Genomic DNA, 16,380 nt, shown 5'->3' with positions numbered 1-16,380 from the left:
GTGGAGGGAAGGAGGACAGATATTTGCTATAACTTACTTCAGAGAGGAAGGGAGTGGGACAGACAGAAGGGGGGGTAAGACGGTATGCGAAGGGGGAGGTGGTAAAAGGGAAGAGAGGGAAGGAGAAGAGGTATATGGTTAGAAATTTACATTCAGTGTGTGAATGTCAAAGAAAGAGAGGAAAATAAGTTGAAAAAGTTAGTAGAGAACCATTATTCAGCACTCAAAGATTACTGTCAGATCTGATCCCTGTGCATGTACCTCAATCCCCCATAGCTATAGCAACCATCTTCCTCTTCTACTCGTCATCATCTCCTCCCATCCTTCCTTCAGCATCCCTCCCTTCCTTCTTAGGGAGTGTTTTCTCTCATTTTTTCCTCTGCTTTTCAATGCACCTTCACAATCCTCAGGGGGATGTGATGTGACCAGCTGCGTTCAGCAGGAAATTTGGTGTGCGTTGTAATGCGGCATGATTTTGTAGCTTGGCAACATTAAAAGTGACTGTAACCAGGGTTTCCTCCCTCCCAAATAGCAGAGTGCAGACTAGATATTTCCACATTATCCTTATGTCTGATTCAATTATTGAAGTATGTTTCTAATTCCTGGTGTAGTTTAAGGGCGACAGCTAACAATTTTCGTTGTCCATCTGAAAATTGTGAACATGCTTCTTAGTGCCAGAGATGACATCTCAAGTTTGCTTTTTTGTCAAACCAACAGTATAAAACCCAAATATAGTCAAATTAAAATATAATAAACCTAAATAATCAACTTAAACAATTGATTTACTATTAAAATTGTTGCAGACTAATTTTCTGTTGAGCAATTAATTGATGAATCAAATAATCGATTCAGCTCAATGTGGTTAATGAAATATCAAAAAATGGCTCAACCCAAGTTTAAATATGAAAATCAAATCCAAGTCATTTAATATTAAAGATATGCCACAATAAACATAAAAAAATAGTTGTTGTGGTTACTTTGTGGAAATACTGAAAAGAAAAAATGTTGCTGTATATAAAGCTAAGCAATTATTTCACTGACTGTAAAGAGAAAGACTGTATGTCTTGTACACAGACACAAATACACTCTTAAAGATTCTTTTGTTAGCTACTTAATCAGTGTAACCACCATGAGGGCTGTATGAGGGGCATCTGGCTCCTCTCGAGCTGCCTGCCTGGCCCTCTGTCTGTTGCATCGTGCACGATAAGCTGAGGGAGTACAGCCGTGTGACCAGTAAACCTCATGGCAGGTCGGCACGGTGGCAGACGGCAAAGCGGTTAAGTTGATTATATAGAGTTGTACATTTCCTCAGGGAGCCGAAGAGGAACTGAGGCATGCTGGTATGAGGGAGATCAATTGGAGGGGGAAAAAATCGATCTTGTGTAAGATATGCACAGAGGGAAGAGGGAAGGAAGGAAAATTATACGTAAGAGACATGCAGAATTTTCTAAGGCAGATACAAAGAGAGGATGAGAGGAGGGTGAGGCAGTAGCTCATAACCGGGCCTCAACAGACCGAACAATGAGACATGATCCTGAGGGAAGAGGTCTGGAGCACACAGTTACAGTTCAAACTTTAAATAAGCAACAAATATTTTGATAAAAAACATTCTCTCACAGTCTTCTTAATTTACATTAAGATTGAATGGTTGTTGGTTCATCAAGAGCTGTACTCGCATGTTCATGTTAATGGTTCGTCAAAAATCTGTTCTAAAAATGCTCTGTTCTATTCTTGGAATTGAGTGCTTACTTCCTTGAAAATGGATGTTGCTGCCAAACTGAGTGCTTTTCCTTTAGTTCTCTAACTGCGTTCGTTACCATGCCAACAATGGTATTTTACAGGAAAAGAAATACCTGCTTTTTAGACTCCATTTAAGTATTTTTCTAAATTCTGTACATTGCAAAGCATTCTAATGTGACTGATATTAGGACATTGGACCCTAGACTTTAGCTTTGAGAGCTGCAATAGCTTCTAGGGATCTCTCTATCTGTAACAAAACAACTTAATATGCACTATTCTCTGCTATGTGCACCAATCAGAAATAAAAAGATTATTTCACTTAACAGTGATTTACATATATGATGTTTGTTTATTTATTTAGTTTTCATGATTAAATTGTCCTCATGTTCATATTACCTTTAGTTTTGCTGCCCTTTGACCCAATTTTTGGTGGATGTTTCAGAATGTTTCGCATTAAATTGTCACACAAGATATTGATCTTTCCAGTTCAGTTTATCATTCATACTGCGGTTTCTGGAGCAGACATTTTTTTAAAACAGGTGTAACCAAATAAAGAACAGAGATGAGACACCAAAACGACCAAACCTAATTTGTTTTTTCGAGTTCAATGTACTGACAAAAAAATCTGTAAATGGTGCACAAACAACATCAGAACATCAAATAAAACATGAAAAAAGGCTGAACATTAACAGTCCTTAAAGGAAAATGTGAAAAACCACATTTTTCACTGGGTAAATTAAGCTCTGTTGTTGCCATGCAATTGTCATAGCATGTGTCAGCCGTAATGTGTGGCTCCGCTTTGGGACAACAGAAATACCCTGGATGATGTGTCCCACTCAGCTGTTTTGCCAGACGACTGGATATTTGGCACAGAGAGAGAGGATGGTGTCCATTGTTGTCTGCTTGCTGGAATGATCGTGCACCTGCATGTTGCTGATGGTGGGATTTGCTGTATGTATGTGCGTGTGTGTGCGTGTGTGTGTGTCACTGGTGGACTTTCAGAAAGTATGTAGCTTTATGGCTGTTAATATTTTCCTGCTCACAACTCTTTTACCATAATCTCAGACAAAAATGAAATGAACCAAATGTTAAATAAATGTGCAGAAAAGATGTATGATTTGGAAAACAGTAATGTGAAGGATTCGTACACTGTGCTATTGCTCCTTTTACTGAAGAAAACATTTCTTTTTCTTGTGTTGCTTTGTGGTGACCCAGAGCAGTTGTCTTCTAATTCAAGTCATTGATTTCTTTGCACACATCTATTGACTCAACCTGTTTAATTAGCTCGAGTCTATCTGGATACATGGAACTGACTTTGTGTCTGTTTACAACAGTTTGCGTCCGCGCCCCACTCCGTGTGTATGTGTGTGTTCAAACATTAGACACACTCTGCTCATTCATCTGTTATTAGGTAGCAGCTGCAGGTCTAAACGGTGGGTGTGACATGCACATGGACATCATTGGTGTCATTGCATTATTGGCCATTGTTATCCAGCAGAAGCCTCTCTGACACAAATTATGATTATCACTCCAAGTTCAGCCCGCAGCACTCTGGCTAACTGCCTGTGTTTGACTGTTGAACCCTGAGGTGTAGTCTAGCAACTCCCTCAGCACCAGGCCTGCAGGGCATTATATGTGTGTGTCTCTGTGTGTGTGTGTGTGTGTGTGTGTGTGTGTGTGTGTGTGTGTGTGTGTGTGTGTGTGTGTGTGTGTGTGTGAGAGAGAGAGAGAGAGAGAGAGAGAGAGAGGAAGTGTTTTGTGTAGAAGCTGGTTGGCCAACCTGCTTTATTGCCTGGTCACAGGGAGTAACACAGTATTCATACATGCAGAAATTATAATATATATGAATCCACTGCACAGATATTCATACATACTGTATACATGTTTGTACAAGTGTGTGTGTGTGTGTGTGTGTGTGTGTGTTTGTGAAGCTGTATGTATTGTTAGTCATATAGATTCACACGTACGTGTATCTTATGAATTTGAGATTGTGTTTATGCTCACACCTGATTGAGTTCAAACACTCATGTATGCTTTGTTTTGTGGGCGTGTGCGTGTCCCTGTTTGGCTCCTGTGTACATGTATTTGCATGCTTCTCCATAACAGGGGTTATTAATGTGAACTTTTTTGGGACGGCTGAATGTCAGCAGATCCATTATCCTTTATCTGAACTCCCCAGAGCAGAAAGAGAGAAAGAGAGAGAGAGAGATGAGGAGTGGTTCAGTAGATGGATGGATGGATGAACGCCAGTGTCCTATGACACACTCCCGTTAACTGTCGCTTTCTGTCCTTCATGAATTATTCACACACAGTCTCTTCATGTGTCATGGTTGCTATCTCCTCTCTCTCACACACACCTCACACTTTATATCTTTTTATGTACTAATGGTAGGATAATAATTGCCCTTTATCAATACACTGACAAATGTATTGCACTATATTCTCGTGTAGTACTGAAGGGTAGCCTTCCTTTATTGCAGACATTTAAGTCTATACCTTGTCTACTTTATTTTGAATGATTCAAATTCAGTTAAAGTTAAATCTATTTATAATACAGGTAAAACATTATTTAAAAAAAATCATTCAAGGATTAAGGTTTGGAATTTGTTTTACACCGTTTTTTAAATTACTTACCTTAATATAATTTATACCCCTGTTACAATGGTACACTGTAAGAACACACTGCCCTGAATATGTAATTGCTCCTGGCCCTGTTATTCCTAGGAAAGGCAGGTGTTTGTGTGTGTATGGGAGTGTAAGCTGTGTCAAGTTGAATGTAGAGTGGAAAGATGTGCAGAGGGTTTGATCTGTTACATTAAAGAGCTTCAGACAGTTCCTGGTTCCTGGCTACAGAACAACTTTAGTAGGAAATCCAAAGAGACGAGATACAGGCAACACTGTGACTGCAGACACTGTCCAGATTGGCAAGTTTTACCACACATATATATATACACACACACACACACACACACATGCAAGGACAAGGTTGCGTGCAAATATATGACACATAGATATGAGCCATTTTGCAACATAGGGAAGTAACAATAAGAGGAGGGAAGTGTAGAAACCACTTGTCATTACTGTTTTTTAAACATCATTCACTGCATATTGCCCTTGAAAGGTCACCACCATTGTGTCAAAGTTGCTACAGTTATCAGAACTTGTTGCAAAATCTATTTCAAAATGCTGCAATTTGCCAATACGTGACATCAGATGGGTCCAGTCCCTTTATCTCATAACCTCCAATCACAGATATGTGGTTGAATTAGACTCACAAAACACATGTCCAGAAGGCTTAACAGTGGATTCCTTTATCTCAGAACCATTAAACCCCCATACCTCTTCTCCTCAACCAGTTACTAAAGTACTTCTAATTGCTGTAATGTAGAACCAGCAACCTCCTGCATCCTTTGAGTATCAGATTTGCCATTCAAATAGCCAGATGGATGCTGCATTAGTTGCTGGTTTTGGGACCATACATCTATTACATTCAGATGCACTTGATCACAGAAAATATATAACGATGTCAGATAAGGTGACAGCATTAATACTGTTACGAGACTGTGATTTTTTTTTTATGACCTTGAAACAACTTGGCCCATTTTTTGGCGCTGTAACTGAAGTCATGCCCTCCTCTATTCTGTATTTTATTGTGTTTTATTTAGCATTTATTTATTTTTCTTAGTCTATATAATAATAACAGTTTTGAATCAAACATGTCATGAGTGTGACCCTTATCTGTAGTAACAGCTGTATTGGTGGGGCTAATGTTGTGGACCAGGATGCTGTACGGAGGGGAAAAGGGTGGGGGGTGGGGGGTGGGGGAGTGATGAATGATCCATCCAGAGAGAGAGGGAGATAGAAAGAGATGGGCTGCCGGCCAACTAGGTTAGAGGTTTTATTGTTAATGTCTGCTTGGTTGCATAGAGACTACCTCAGATAAACACACAGACCTGAGAACATGCACACCGCTGGTCAAACACAGTCTAGACAGCCTGACGCTTTGCTGTGTGCTAACTGAAATATGCAACATCCCTCGTGCATTCACTGCAAACACAACAACGTTTGAAGATACATTTGCAAAACGGGGGATAAGAGAGCGGGGCTGACATGCGTTGAATGTAAATTCAAAATTCCTCACAGCTGCATAGGTACACAACTTATACTGTATGGTCTGCCAGGCTGTAAAAATGTATGACTTCAGTGAAATATATGAAATCTAAGATGAACGTCATTGATCAGCAGCATCTAAAGCCATGAGACAGAAAAGACTCGCATGTAAATTGACAACAACAAAACAGCTGACAGATGTTATGTGCATTGTATTGATACTACAGCGTAACAGCATCTCTGCGGGTTGAGCAAATAATAGTGAAAGATGTGAGACAGTAGGAGAGTGAATATTGACAGGTTCTGGAGGATGATTTTGTTAACTCCTGATGAGCTCTGACACGCCAGGCCTCCCAGCAGCCCCTGGCAGTCCTGTTCTCACTTCCATACATGAGCAAGCTCATCAAACTCCCCCCTGCACCTTTTTACACATTTTACTGTGGCACCTTTTTTTCCGATTAAACATGCAAACACTGATACACAGGGATCCATGCCAAAACACCCCAAGACACACACACACACCAGCTCACACACAGACAGATACACATATGCACACAGACCAACACTTTCTTACATTGTCACTGAAGCTTAGCCTTCACTTTTCTGCAAGGGCTGTTGGCAGCGAGGATGGAAAGACAGGAGAAGCTCCAGAGACGGCAGGGAGTAGGAGAGAGAGAGAGAGAGAGAGAGAGAGAATAAGAAAGGGAGGCAGAATGGGGCTCTCCATCATGCTGTCACTAAGGTGCAGCTTTAGCGTTAGCAAGGAATAAAGAGTGTTTTTAAAAGGTGCTGCGAGGTGCAGCGAAGATGAGTCGGATAAATGACTTCTCTTTTTCATTCAAAGAGCCCAGCAAAGCCCACAGGGTCACTGTGTGTGTGTGTGTGTGTGTGTGTGTGTGTGTGTGTGTGTGTGTGTGTGTGTGTGTGTGTGTGTGTGTGTGTGTGTGTGTGTGTGTGTGTGTGTGTGTGTGGTGCGCGGAGACAGGAGCAGAGAGAAAGACTGTGCAAGTATGAGGGGAGAGAGTGTGACGGTGTGCATGCTTCAGCCTGGAGTTTGTGCTTGAGAATGCATGCAAAACCCAGACTTTAGCCATGGCCGGCTAATGTTTTTGTTACCGCTGACACTATAACATATTATGTTTTTTCTGGCTGTTGCCCCTCTCCTTTCACCACTGAGTGGGAAAAGTAATGTAGTTCAGTGGGGGCATGTAAGGTGGAACAATGGCTCAAAAATATTGAATAAAGAGTGAAAGGGAGCTCGGGTCTTAATGACAATAGGCCAGAGCTGGGGGTGAGGACTGATGATGTGGGGGGGTGGCGAGTCCAGATTGATGATAGATCTCCACTGGTTAAATATTATCAGGCTTCTTTTTTCATGTATCAACCCCCCCTCCTGTCCCGGTATCACACAGAGAATGGTAAGATGTGGTCGGCTAATGATCTGCCCATCTGAGCCATTCACTTTTTGTATCAGCCCATTTACTTACTATGGAGACACTCCCCCTCTCTATGGGTTCACAACACAGATGGTTTGGGTAGCCATAGTGACTGCAGAGCTTTATTTATATCAGTCCAAAGCCCTTCTGTGCTTTTTTTCAAGTCTTGGAAGTTTTGTCACAGATGGAGTGCTGAATTGTTAGTCCCAGCTGCAAAGGTGGAGCATTTAAAGTATTTTTTATACAAGCCCTCTGACATAAAAGCAAGTCGACATAAAAGGGGAAAAGTATTTTCTTTAACTTATTCCCTATGAAACTGAATGGGTGGAAAGAGCTTAAAGTTACCTCTGTCCCAACTTTCTCCCTTCTGTACCTCTTTGACAGCTGCAGGTCTATTTGAAATGTTTCAGTCTGTGAGAGTGATGTCATTGAGATCGCAAAGATATGTGGAACATTTTTAAGCTACAACACAACTCTTTGTTGAGAGATGCAAATACATATTTAGGCATATGATAAGTCATGTGATGCTGGTCATGTTTTCAGTAGTTCCCTATTTTTCCGCTGTTTGTTTTGCATTACCGCCTAAATATCAAGGGTGTTACAAGCCGGGGCCTGAGGGCAAAAGGTTTGACATTGATATCAATTTTCACAGCAGCTCTCTTGGTTTGTTGTCTGGGCCTGACAAAGGCGAGCCTCTTTCCTGCTGCCTGTGGCTAAGCTGAGCAAACCCTTTGACTGTAGAAACAACCACAGCGCAAAGAATATCTGTGCTCTGATAGGGCACTTTTCACTGTCAGGGTTGTCCGCGGCTCTCAGATGAAGTTGACCCATACGCACCTCTGGGACTTGTGGGTAAAAAAGGGCAGCCTCTCATCCAATTAACTCCTCTCTTTCATACACATTGATATATACACACACACTAGGGCTGGGGTGGGCTGCGTGGTGGACAATAACAGAGAGGGTGAGAGATGGCAGAGAAAGGGGAGTAGCTGCTCCATCTACATTCCCTGCGCCCCATTCTTTTGAAATGCTGATGACTCCTCCTCCCTCACCCTCATCGCTCTGCTCCCTTCTCTTTTAATGTGGCGGAGTCATCCATTCCATTAACCCTCCTCCTGCTCCCCTCCCCAGGTTAGAATGAGGCACCCCCCCCCCACACCTTCCTTTAAAAGGCAGGGTAACAGGGGCCACAGTGGTGACGATGGCAGGGGCATTTGTCATGCTCTGAGCTGCGGCAGTCTGTTGCTCTCCCGTGGGCCTTTGTTGTCCCCAGCTCCCAACTTGCTGGCTAAGCAGGGGATTTAACATGTTTCATTAACATCTGAACCAGCTAGGCCCTTTTGTACGTTTCACATTGCTTGGCGGGAGCATGCACGGACGCAGGGATACACACACTTGGAAAAACATAAAAAGCAGAATGCCACAAGCACACATACGCAGAAGAGAGCAGTCAGTTTTATGAAAGAGGAATGGCAGGATTAGAGCCGTATCGCGACACACACACACACACACACACACACAGTGCACATGCAACCGTTTCGATGAGTGTTGACTGCACATTCAGCCTGCAGTTATTCAACCTCTGCGCGGTTCGTGGCACACACTCGGTCTTTGTACTAAGCACAACAACCAGCGTGCCCTGCCCGGCGCCGGTGTTGGGGCACCACTCTAGTGGAGGTCACTCGCCAAGGCGTTATAATGCTTTGGGCTGGGCACAACGAGACTGAGGGCAATCCACTTAAAGCGAACCACTAACCCTCCCCACCCCACCTCCTCTCATATCCCCTCTGGGCCACCCCGTGCATCACACTTCTGAATGGAAAACGGGAAATCGGCCCTCTGCAGCACTTCAAAAACTGGAGAGAGAGAGAAAGCAGCAAGAGGGAGGGTGGGAGAGAGGAAAATACTGTTGGGAGGGGGGGGGGGCTGTTCTTGTGAGTGATACAGAGCTTCATTTTAAACACGGTGCCTCGACACCCAGACAGCAGTCCCTATGATCTCTGTTAGCGGGAGATGAAACGGCTTGAATCAGGCGACATAGGCTAAATCAAAGCTTGAAAGAAGAGAAGATGGATTTTTTTTATTTTGCCCGCTCCCACATTTTCTCACCTTGTCTGTCTTCTTCGTGAACTCTTAGTTAAGGCCACGAGGGCGAGGCTGCGGTCGAGAACCTGGACGCAGGAAATGGAGAAATGAATGGTGTAATACATAGATAAACAGAATGTAGTTCTGCAGGAGTTGTAATTGCATCAGTGATGCCAATTTCAGAGTGAGTTTTGGCAGAGCAGAGATGTGGACCGGGCTCCTAGTTCTGCCAGCCTCTGCCATCCCCTTCCCGCTCTCCTCTTCACTTCTGCTCCATGCTTTCCTAGAGCAGATAATCTCTTTGCCTCAGCCTCCTCATACTATGCTGTACGCCAGCTTCTTACTCTTTACTTAGTTGAATAGATTTTTCCCCCATTGTCCACGTTTAAAATTCATTTTTATTTTTATCTCACCAAAGAATTGCTGTAGAAATAACAACAGAAACCAAAATGGAACTTAATTTCTATATGTCACCGAGATGGCACACTGAGCAAATGCTCTCTAATTGTTCAAGACATACTATTCACTTTTAACATAAAGTGGTGAAATACAAAACACCGACCTTTACTCTCGGCAAACACTTCTCCTAATGTGAGAATCTCAATCTTTGTGAAACAAACTGCTCTCTTCTTTTGAACATGCCACATTGATTTGTTTATCCAAATCGTATATCCTCTTTAATCTTTAAACATCCCCAACCTTTCTTTCAGGCTCTTCTCCGCCTGCCCTCGTTTGCTCCTTGTCTCTGTGTTTTATCCTCTGTCCCTCTTGTCTTTCTTAACTGAATTAGTTGTGTTTCCATCCGTATGTACTAAACATCTCCCTGTTTCTGACAGCTAATGGGGGCCATTTCAAGTCCGGGATGACTGATATTGAGATCTCCTTCCTCCAGGGTAACATCCATAGCAATTTTCCCTTGATTTGCTGAGTGATGGATGCAAGGGAACATAGACCTAATGATTATTGCGGAGATGGGCCTTCTAACTCAAGGCCGTGGAGTGTGGACGATTAGAAGCTATACAATAAGCTATGCCTTCTGCCCCCCTCCTCTCTCTCTTTCTCTTCCTCTGCTGAGGTATTTCCAGAATGCCGCCGGCCATGATGGATTTATGAGTAGGCCATACTTTGGTAAACACTGATGGTGGGCAGCTTTGTCCTCCCCCCTGTGATATAGTGAAGGTCCCCATAAAAAATGGGAAAACCAGGTTACGGCCACCATAGAGCTGGGCTAAACAATAAAAGGCTTTATGGGCAGATATAGCCCTGTACCATAAATGCTGGAATCTGCTGTCAGAGGGACATTAAAGGGATAATGACGAGGGGTGGTGGGGGGTAGCTTTCACAAAGTCCCAGCAGCCACTCAGAGGTTCTTTTTTTAGAAAAGACACGCAGATACACACACACTGAGGATAGCAAAGCACAGATGTGGAGATCTATAGAACCGTTTAACTTTGGGTCAGGCTTTGTGTGTGTGTATCCAGTAGATTGACAGAAAGGAGGTGGAAGCAGTGCAGTGTTCATCGATAACTGCAGCTTGTTCTCACATCGAAGGGTCGGGCCCTCATTACGCATTGGCTCGGTGTCGGAGAGCACAGCTGTTGGGTTTGGCTGGTGCTGCCTGTACGGGCTGCACAAAACCAGCTGTGCAAACAAACATGCGCGTACACCCACACACAAACCGTAATAGCAGCAAAGGGAACGGAGTGGTAAAAGACAGGTCGGTGGAGTTTCAGGTAGACTTAAAAGCAAACATGTGCCTCGGCACACGCACAAACAAGCACCCGCTGTCATGCACCCAGGGGAGATGTGATCCTGGTTAGAGAGTGGCATGAGGAAGTTGGCTGCTGGGATCTTGCCAGTTGTAAGAGAGGGGGTGGAGGGGATTATGCTGCTGATAATCACAGTCGTGGGATAATGCTGCTGACTTCCAGACAGCATATTTTTGCCCCACAGCGTGACAGAGACCTGGACATCTCCTTGGGGGGAGGAATGACAAGGGGAGCACTTTTTACTGCTTCCTAACAGCCCTGATTGGGCTAAGAAAGAAGAAGAGTGGGAGCAGTAAAAATAGTTTGACACCCTCAAGGTCCAGTCAGCAATCACCTCTCCGCCCTTGCCCATAAAACTCTTTGAATCCTAAAATTCTTTTCCCCTCTCTCCCCCCATCTCTCCGCTGGACTTGCAGTTCACTCCGAATAAAGGACACTGTGTTTACCGCTTGTGGTATCCCTCTATAATTTGCACTTACATAACCATCTATGCAACAATACTTTGAAGCCCAAGCCATGCAACCAAGACTCCCCCCTCAGTGACAAGTTAGGGGATTGAGACAGTCACATTCTGTCTGGCCTTGCTTCACACTGAAGTACTTTTCAATGTTCTCAGTAGTGTGCCGCTTATTGATGCTGGAACATCCACCTGGACTGGTGTGTTAACGTGGACTGAGTGTCTTGTGACTTTGTGACATTTGTTGAGGTTGAGGCTCACTTCCCATACATTTGTGGCACCAGTTGTCAAGTGTGTGTATGAGGACTTCAACTCGTTATGTGTATGCACTTGTGTGTTTGTTTGGGACAAGTCACTCTCATACAGATTGGACATCACCTAGGATTAACCCAGCACTTATTTTTCCATTGATGTAATGTAATACATATAATTCCCTTACTGTCTACCCCTTGGAGCCCTATGTTCCCTGTTCCCTCCTGTGAATATAAAAATACCAGTTTTGTTTCATCTTATACGCCTGGATATATTCAGCCCGTTTTAAAGATGACAAAGTGACTTTTTTGTTTAAAAATAAATGTTAGAAAGCTGTGGGGAAAGGACTTTTTTCAGGTCTAATCTTGTATTCTTCCCTCCCCCTCCATAATAAGCAATGATCAACAATCTCTTATCTCTCAGCTTGTTCTATGCTATCACAGGGTATTACCACGAGGATGAATGCTCTCCCCTTGGAGGAGAAAACAGAGCCTGGAAAATTAGCATTTTCTGACAGCCATTACTCATAGGGCTAATCCTGTCAAGGAATGTGTGGCTGCGCTATCAGTGCAGGCAAGGGGTCGCTGTGGCCCGGGCCTGCACACTGGGTTCTTATCAGGCAGGGTAAACACACTGGGGCCTGCATTAAATAAGTGTCACAGTCAGTGGGGGCGGAGCAGGCCAAGCCCCCCTGCCAGGCTCCATGCAGATAATCCCTCTCAAGAACCGTGTTGGTCAGACCCAGCTGTGGCCTGTGGCTCAGGTGTAGGGAAAGTGGGGGAGGAGAGGTATTGTTCAGGCAGTGGTGTGGATTACAATACAAGTCACACAGGTTTTTGGCCATGTTCACATTAATGCAGATTTATATTTAAGGTTATTTATGCATTGGATGTGTTCGGTCCACACAGGCATTTCTTTTCAGATGAGTTTTGAAAAGTTTTGCATCCACACTGAGACACTAAAACGGTATAAAAAGGCGATTGGACGGAACAGGGGACTTTGCCATCGTAGAAAAGTTGTCAGAACCTGCAGCTCAGAAACTGCCCCTCCATGATCTTGACCTTGTATGGGATGTCCCAATCAATGATCAAACATGCTTGATATTTTATTATGTTGTCTTCTGTTTTAAGATGTGGTGAAAAAACATATAATAAAATGTTTGATATCCTCCAACAAAATTATATCTAGTATGGTGCTTGGCCTTAATCTCTACCATTGGCCATGTGCGGGCAACGTGAGCCAGCAGCTGTACTATGGATCACATGACAATCACAGGTCATAGCTTTTGAAAAGCTCAGGTTCCCTGTCGACACCACAACATGAAACTGGTGGTGTTTGTGAAAGGCTTGAGATGTCTTTGTGGGACTGTGACCTTTTAACTGCCACTATATTCTTTCAGCACTGATATCTGCATCACCTGACTATTAAAAGGAAATATCTACGCCTTTAAATTTCTGCTATGATAGATTTGGCGTGGACTCAAGCCTTGTGCATGACAAAGCTGCATGTTTGCATAACAAGTTGCAACAATGTTGCACGGAATGTTGCAGAGTAAAGGTGGAGTAACATTTTATTAGGGAGGGGGTGCAACTCTGAAGCAAAAACAACTTCTTAGACTTTTTCAGCTGTGGCTTGCACTGTTGAGAAAAGTTAAGTATCAGTTACCACGACTGGGTGACTTTGCCACTTTTGTTACTTTATGTGTGCCGGGCGAACTGAGGCGCCTCTCTGGGCAGCACTCGAGGAAAAGTGTAATGGTGTTACACTGAGTGGACAAGGTGGGAAACCTTGAATAATGTGGGATGAGAGCAAGCCAGTAAGGCGAATCCGAGTCAGCCAGTGGGTCACCAGGAGGTGAGGCTGCCTACTTCCCTGGGTTCAGGAAAAGTTCAGCCGCATAGCATTAGGCAAATGAGGGAGACAGGGCTGGGGGAGAAAAAAAATCGGAGGGTAGGGACTGATGAGAGCATGGGGGAAAGGGTCAAATTAGTTGGAAGGAGGAGCCCACATAAAGAGTGAGAACATAGAGGGGAACTTCCAGGAAAAAAAGAGCGAGAGAGATACAGAGTGGTGCAGCACTCATTATGTCCATGAACTCTGTGTAAAGATATGAAACACTCATTACTGAGCTTATATAACTTAATCATGTCCTCAAATACATTCCTATTTAAAGTCCCCGCACCTAAATTTGAGGGAGGGAGGGCGACACCCCCCCCCCCCAAAAAAAAAAAAAACCACCCTTCCTCCTCACACTCTCATGCAGGGCCCGGGTTTAGACAGAGGGAGATCCACGATGACGTCCCTGAAGGGGTTAAACGTAGGAGGAGCAACCCATGAAAAGAGACTGAGGGGTAGGAAGGAGGAAAAAAAGAAAAAGAGCCGAGTGGAGGTGGAGCCAAAGCCCTCAGCTGCTGTGCCTTGTCACATTTTTTGCAGAACATGATAGCCGCACGATTTGGTGTGGGAATGATTTAGGTTTCTCTCTCTGCAAATACAAACAAGGTGGTGCTGCGTTGTTTCGTGCGAACCTGGATATCGGAGAGCAGGGTCTGACCGAGGGAAGCCGACGATTGTTGTAGCGCACGGAGGGAGACCGGTTCATCTACGGGGGCTGACAGGAGTCCACCCACGGCGGGCGCAAACGGGACAACCGACCGTAATCAAAAGGACAAACTGCAACTAGACGGAATTTCCTCTGTGATATTTGCGCGTCCATCCCACTGATAACGTTGTCGACGCGGACTTCGGGCGAGAGATTTGTGTTCTCTTTTCTGGGATTTTCTTCAGCTTATTTTTTTTTCTCTCTCTCCCTCTTTATGGTGTGGATACAGCCTCAAATGTTGCTCTCTGTTTGAGCAAGGCCAAAAAGGACCGATATATAGTGCAGAACTTATTCGGGTCGTGTTTTTTTTTTTTTTTTCACTGTGCATAATCCAAGCCGTGTTATTGCGTTAGGACACCATGCAGACTGTTCTTTTAAATTATGTTTTCAAATTGAGCGCAGCCGATTAGGCTCTACAGACACTGACTCACTCCTCGGGTTTTTGGGGGTTTTCGATCAAACACAGCGCTATAGGAAGATGCCAAATGTCCAAATGTTCCCGCTGTGCTCGGATTTATCACTTTTCCTTCGATTTTAATGCAGTTTCTCCCCCCCTCTCCCTTTGGCCCCCTCAGTTTCTACCTCTGCCGGTGGCGAGCTGAAAACCACAAGGCTCGTGTGTCCCCCCCTTTGCGTGTGCGCGACAATAGTTCGTTTTTTTTTGATAATAATCCCCTGCTGTCGTCCTGCGCCGTATGATGTATGAGAGTGTGGACGTTGTGGGACTGAATCCCAGCCCGAACCCGTTTTTAATGATGGATTACTACAACCAGAGCAGAGGATGCTTGATCCCAGAGAAAGGACTGGTGCCCGGAGCGCCCCATCCCTACAGCACGTCCATCAGAAACCAGCACTGGAACGGCTCCAATCACTGTAGGTGCCTTTTCCTGCCTCCTCAACTTCATTTCACTAATTGGGGGGGAGTTAAAGCCTCTGTGTCCATGTGTGTCTGTGTGTTATAACCTATATAAATTTCCATTTTGTTTGTTATTTATTTTTATCACTCGACAGCTGCGACTATAATCGGCATTTTAAGGCCTTTTTTTATTTATTATTCTTATGTTTCCAGCCTGTTGTATCTCAATTATTTAACCCCCGTAATATGTGCGAAACAGCGTTGCATGTTATCGCCATCACCGAGCCTCATAACTGCATTATATATACTTGACCCACTTTCTGGCTCCCTCTTTCCCTGCCTCAGTGTGCGCCCTGGCTGGGTGCTTTTTCCGAGAAGCCTCGGCGAGACTGCGGCGCTTTGATCCAGGCCACGTTATCCAAAGCTTTTTGCGTTCCTGAAATATGCACTTGATACAAACAAGGTTTTGTGAGCCTTCCCAGCGTTAATCAGATCAAACTTTCCTGCCAGTGTTATCCCTCGGTTCCTCTGGTAATCTGGATAGCTGCACCCACAGGGCCCACACAGTTCCTGAGCAGCACGGCCTCAACTGGACACTCTTGTCTATTTAATGTCCCAATCAGGCCTTGCTAATTAAATGTATTTTAAAGCCGGTGATTTATTTGTTGTAGGCAGACTGAGGGGGAACTGTTGTGCTCAAATAATCGAATTTTACAGTTTAATGCTTAAATTACATATTTATCTTAATATCTTTAACATTTTCTGTTAGAACACACACATCAGAATATTGTAATAAATATTTAAATGCTGATAGATGCAACCAGAAGTAAATATTCTTAGGTTCCTGTGCCAAAGAGGGATGATCACAGGCTTTCTGCCATGTCTAAAAATAGCATGTCAGTGTCTGATGGTGCTTTTAAAATCTCAGTAGTAGTAGTTAAGTGATTTAGTCTGTGTGTGCGTGTGCGTGCGTGCGTGTGTGCGTGTGTGTGTTTGCTGTGCGTTAGAGTAACCGCCGCCAGTCATGGGAGATTTCAGTTTATTGATAGGTATCTGCTGCAATAAGAGAGAGT

At 43.9% G+C, this 16,380-nt stretch overlaps 1 protein-coding gene across 6 annotated transcripts in view; it reads left to right on the top strand.

Annotated features, from left to right (window-relative positions):
- Positions 1 to 16,380, top strand: part of raraa (retinoic acid receptor, alpha a) — a 136,331-nt gene that overhangs the window by 83,361 nt on the left and 36,590 nt on the right. The window contains exon 1 of one of the 6 annotated variants that reach the window (XM_051418798.1): positions 14,246 to 15,324. The exons of the other annotated variants lie outside the window; for them this stretch is intronic. Coding sequence (XP_051274758.1) covers positions 15,147 to 15,324 — 178 coding nt within the window. The 5' untranslated portion in view covers positions 14,246 to 15,146. Of the gene's footprint in view, positions 1 to 14,245; positions 15,325 to 16,380 lie in introns of those variants that run through there. 6 annotated transcript variants of the gene reach the window in all.

This window comes from Dicentrarchus labrax, unplaced genomic scaffold (assembly GCF_905237075.1).
Source record: "Dicentrarchus labrax unplaced genomic scaffold, dlabrax2021, whole genome shotgun sequence".
Taxonomy (NCBI): Eukaryota; Metazoa; Chordata; class Actinopteri; family Moronidae; genus Dicentrarchus; species Dicentrarchus labrax.
The sequence above is the reverse complement of the archived record's forward strand: the minus strand, read 5'-3'. Positions and strand labels throughout refer to the sequence as shown.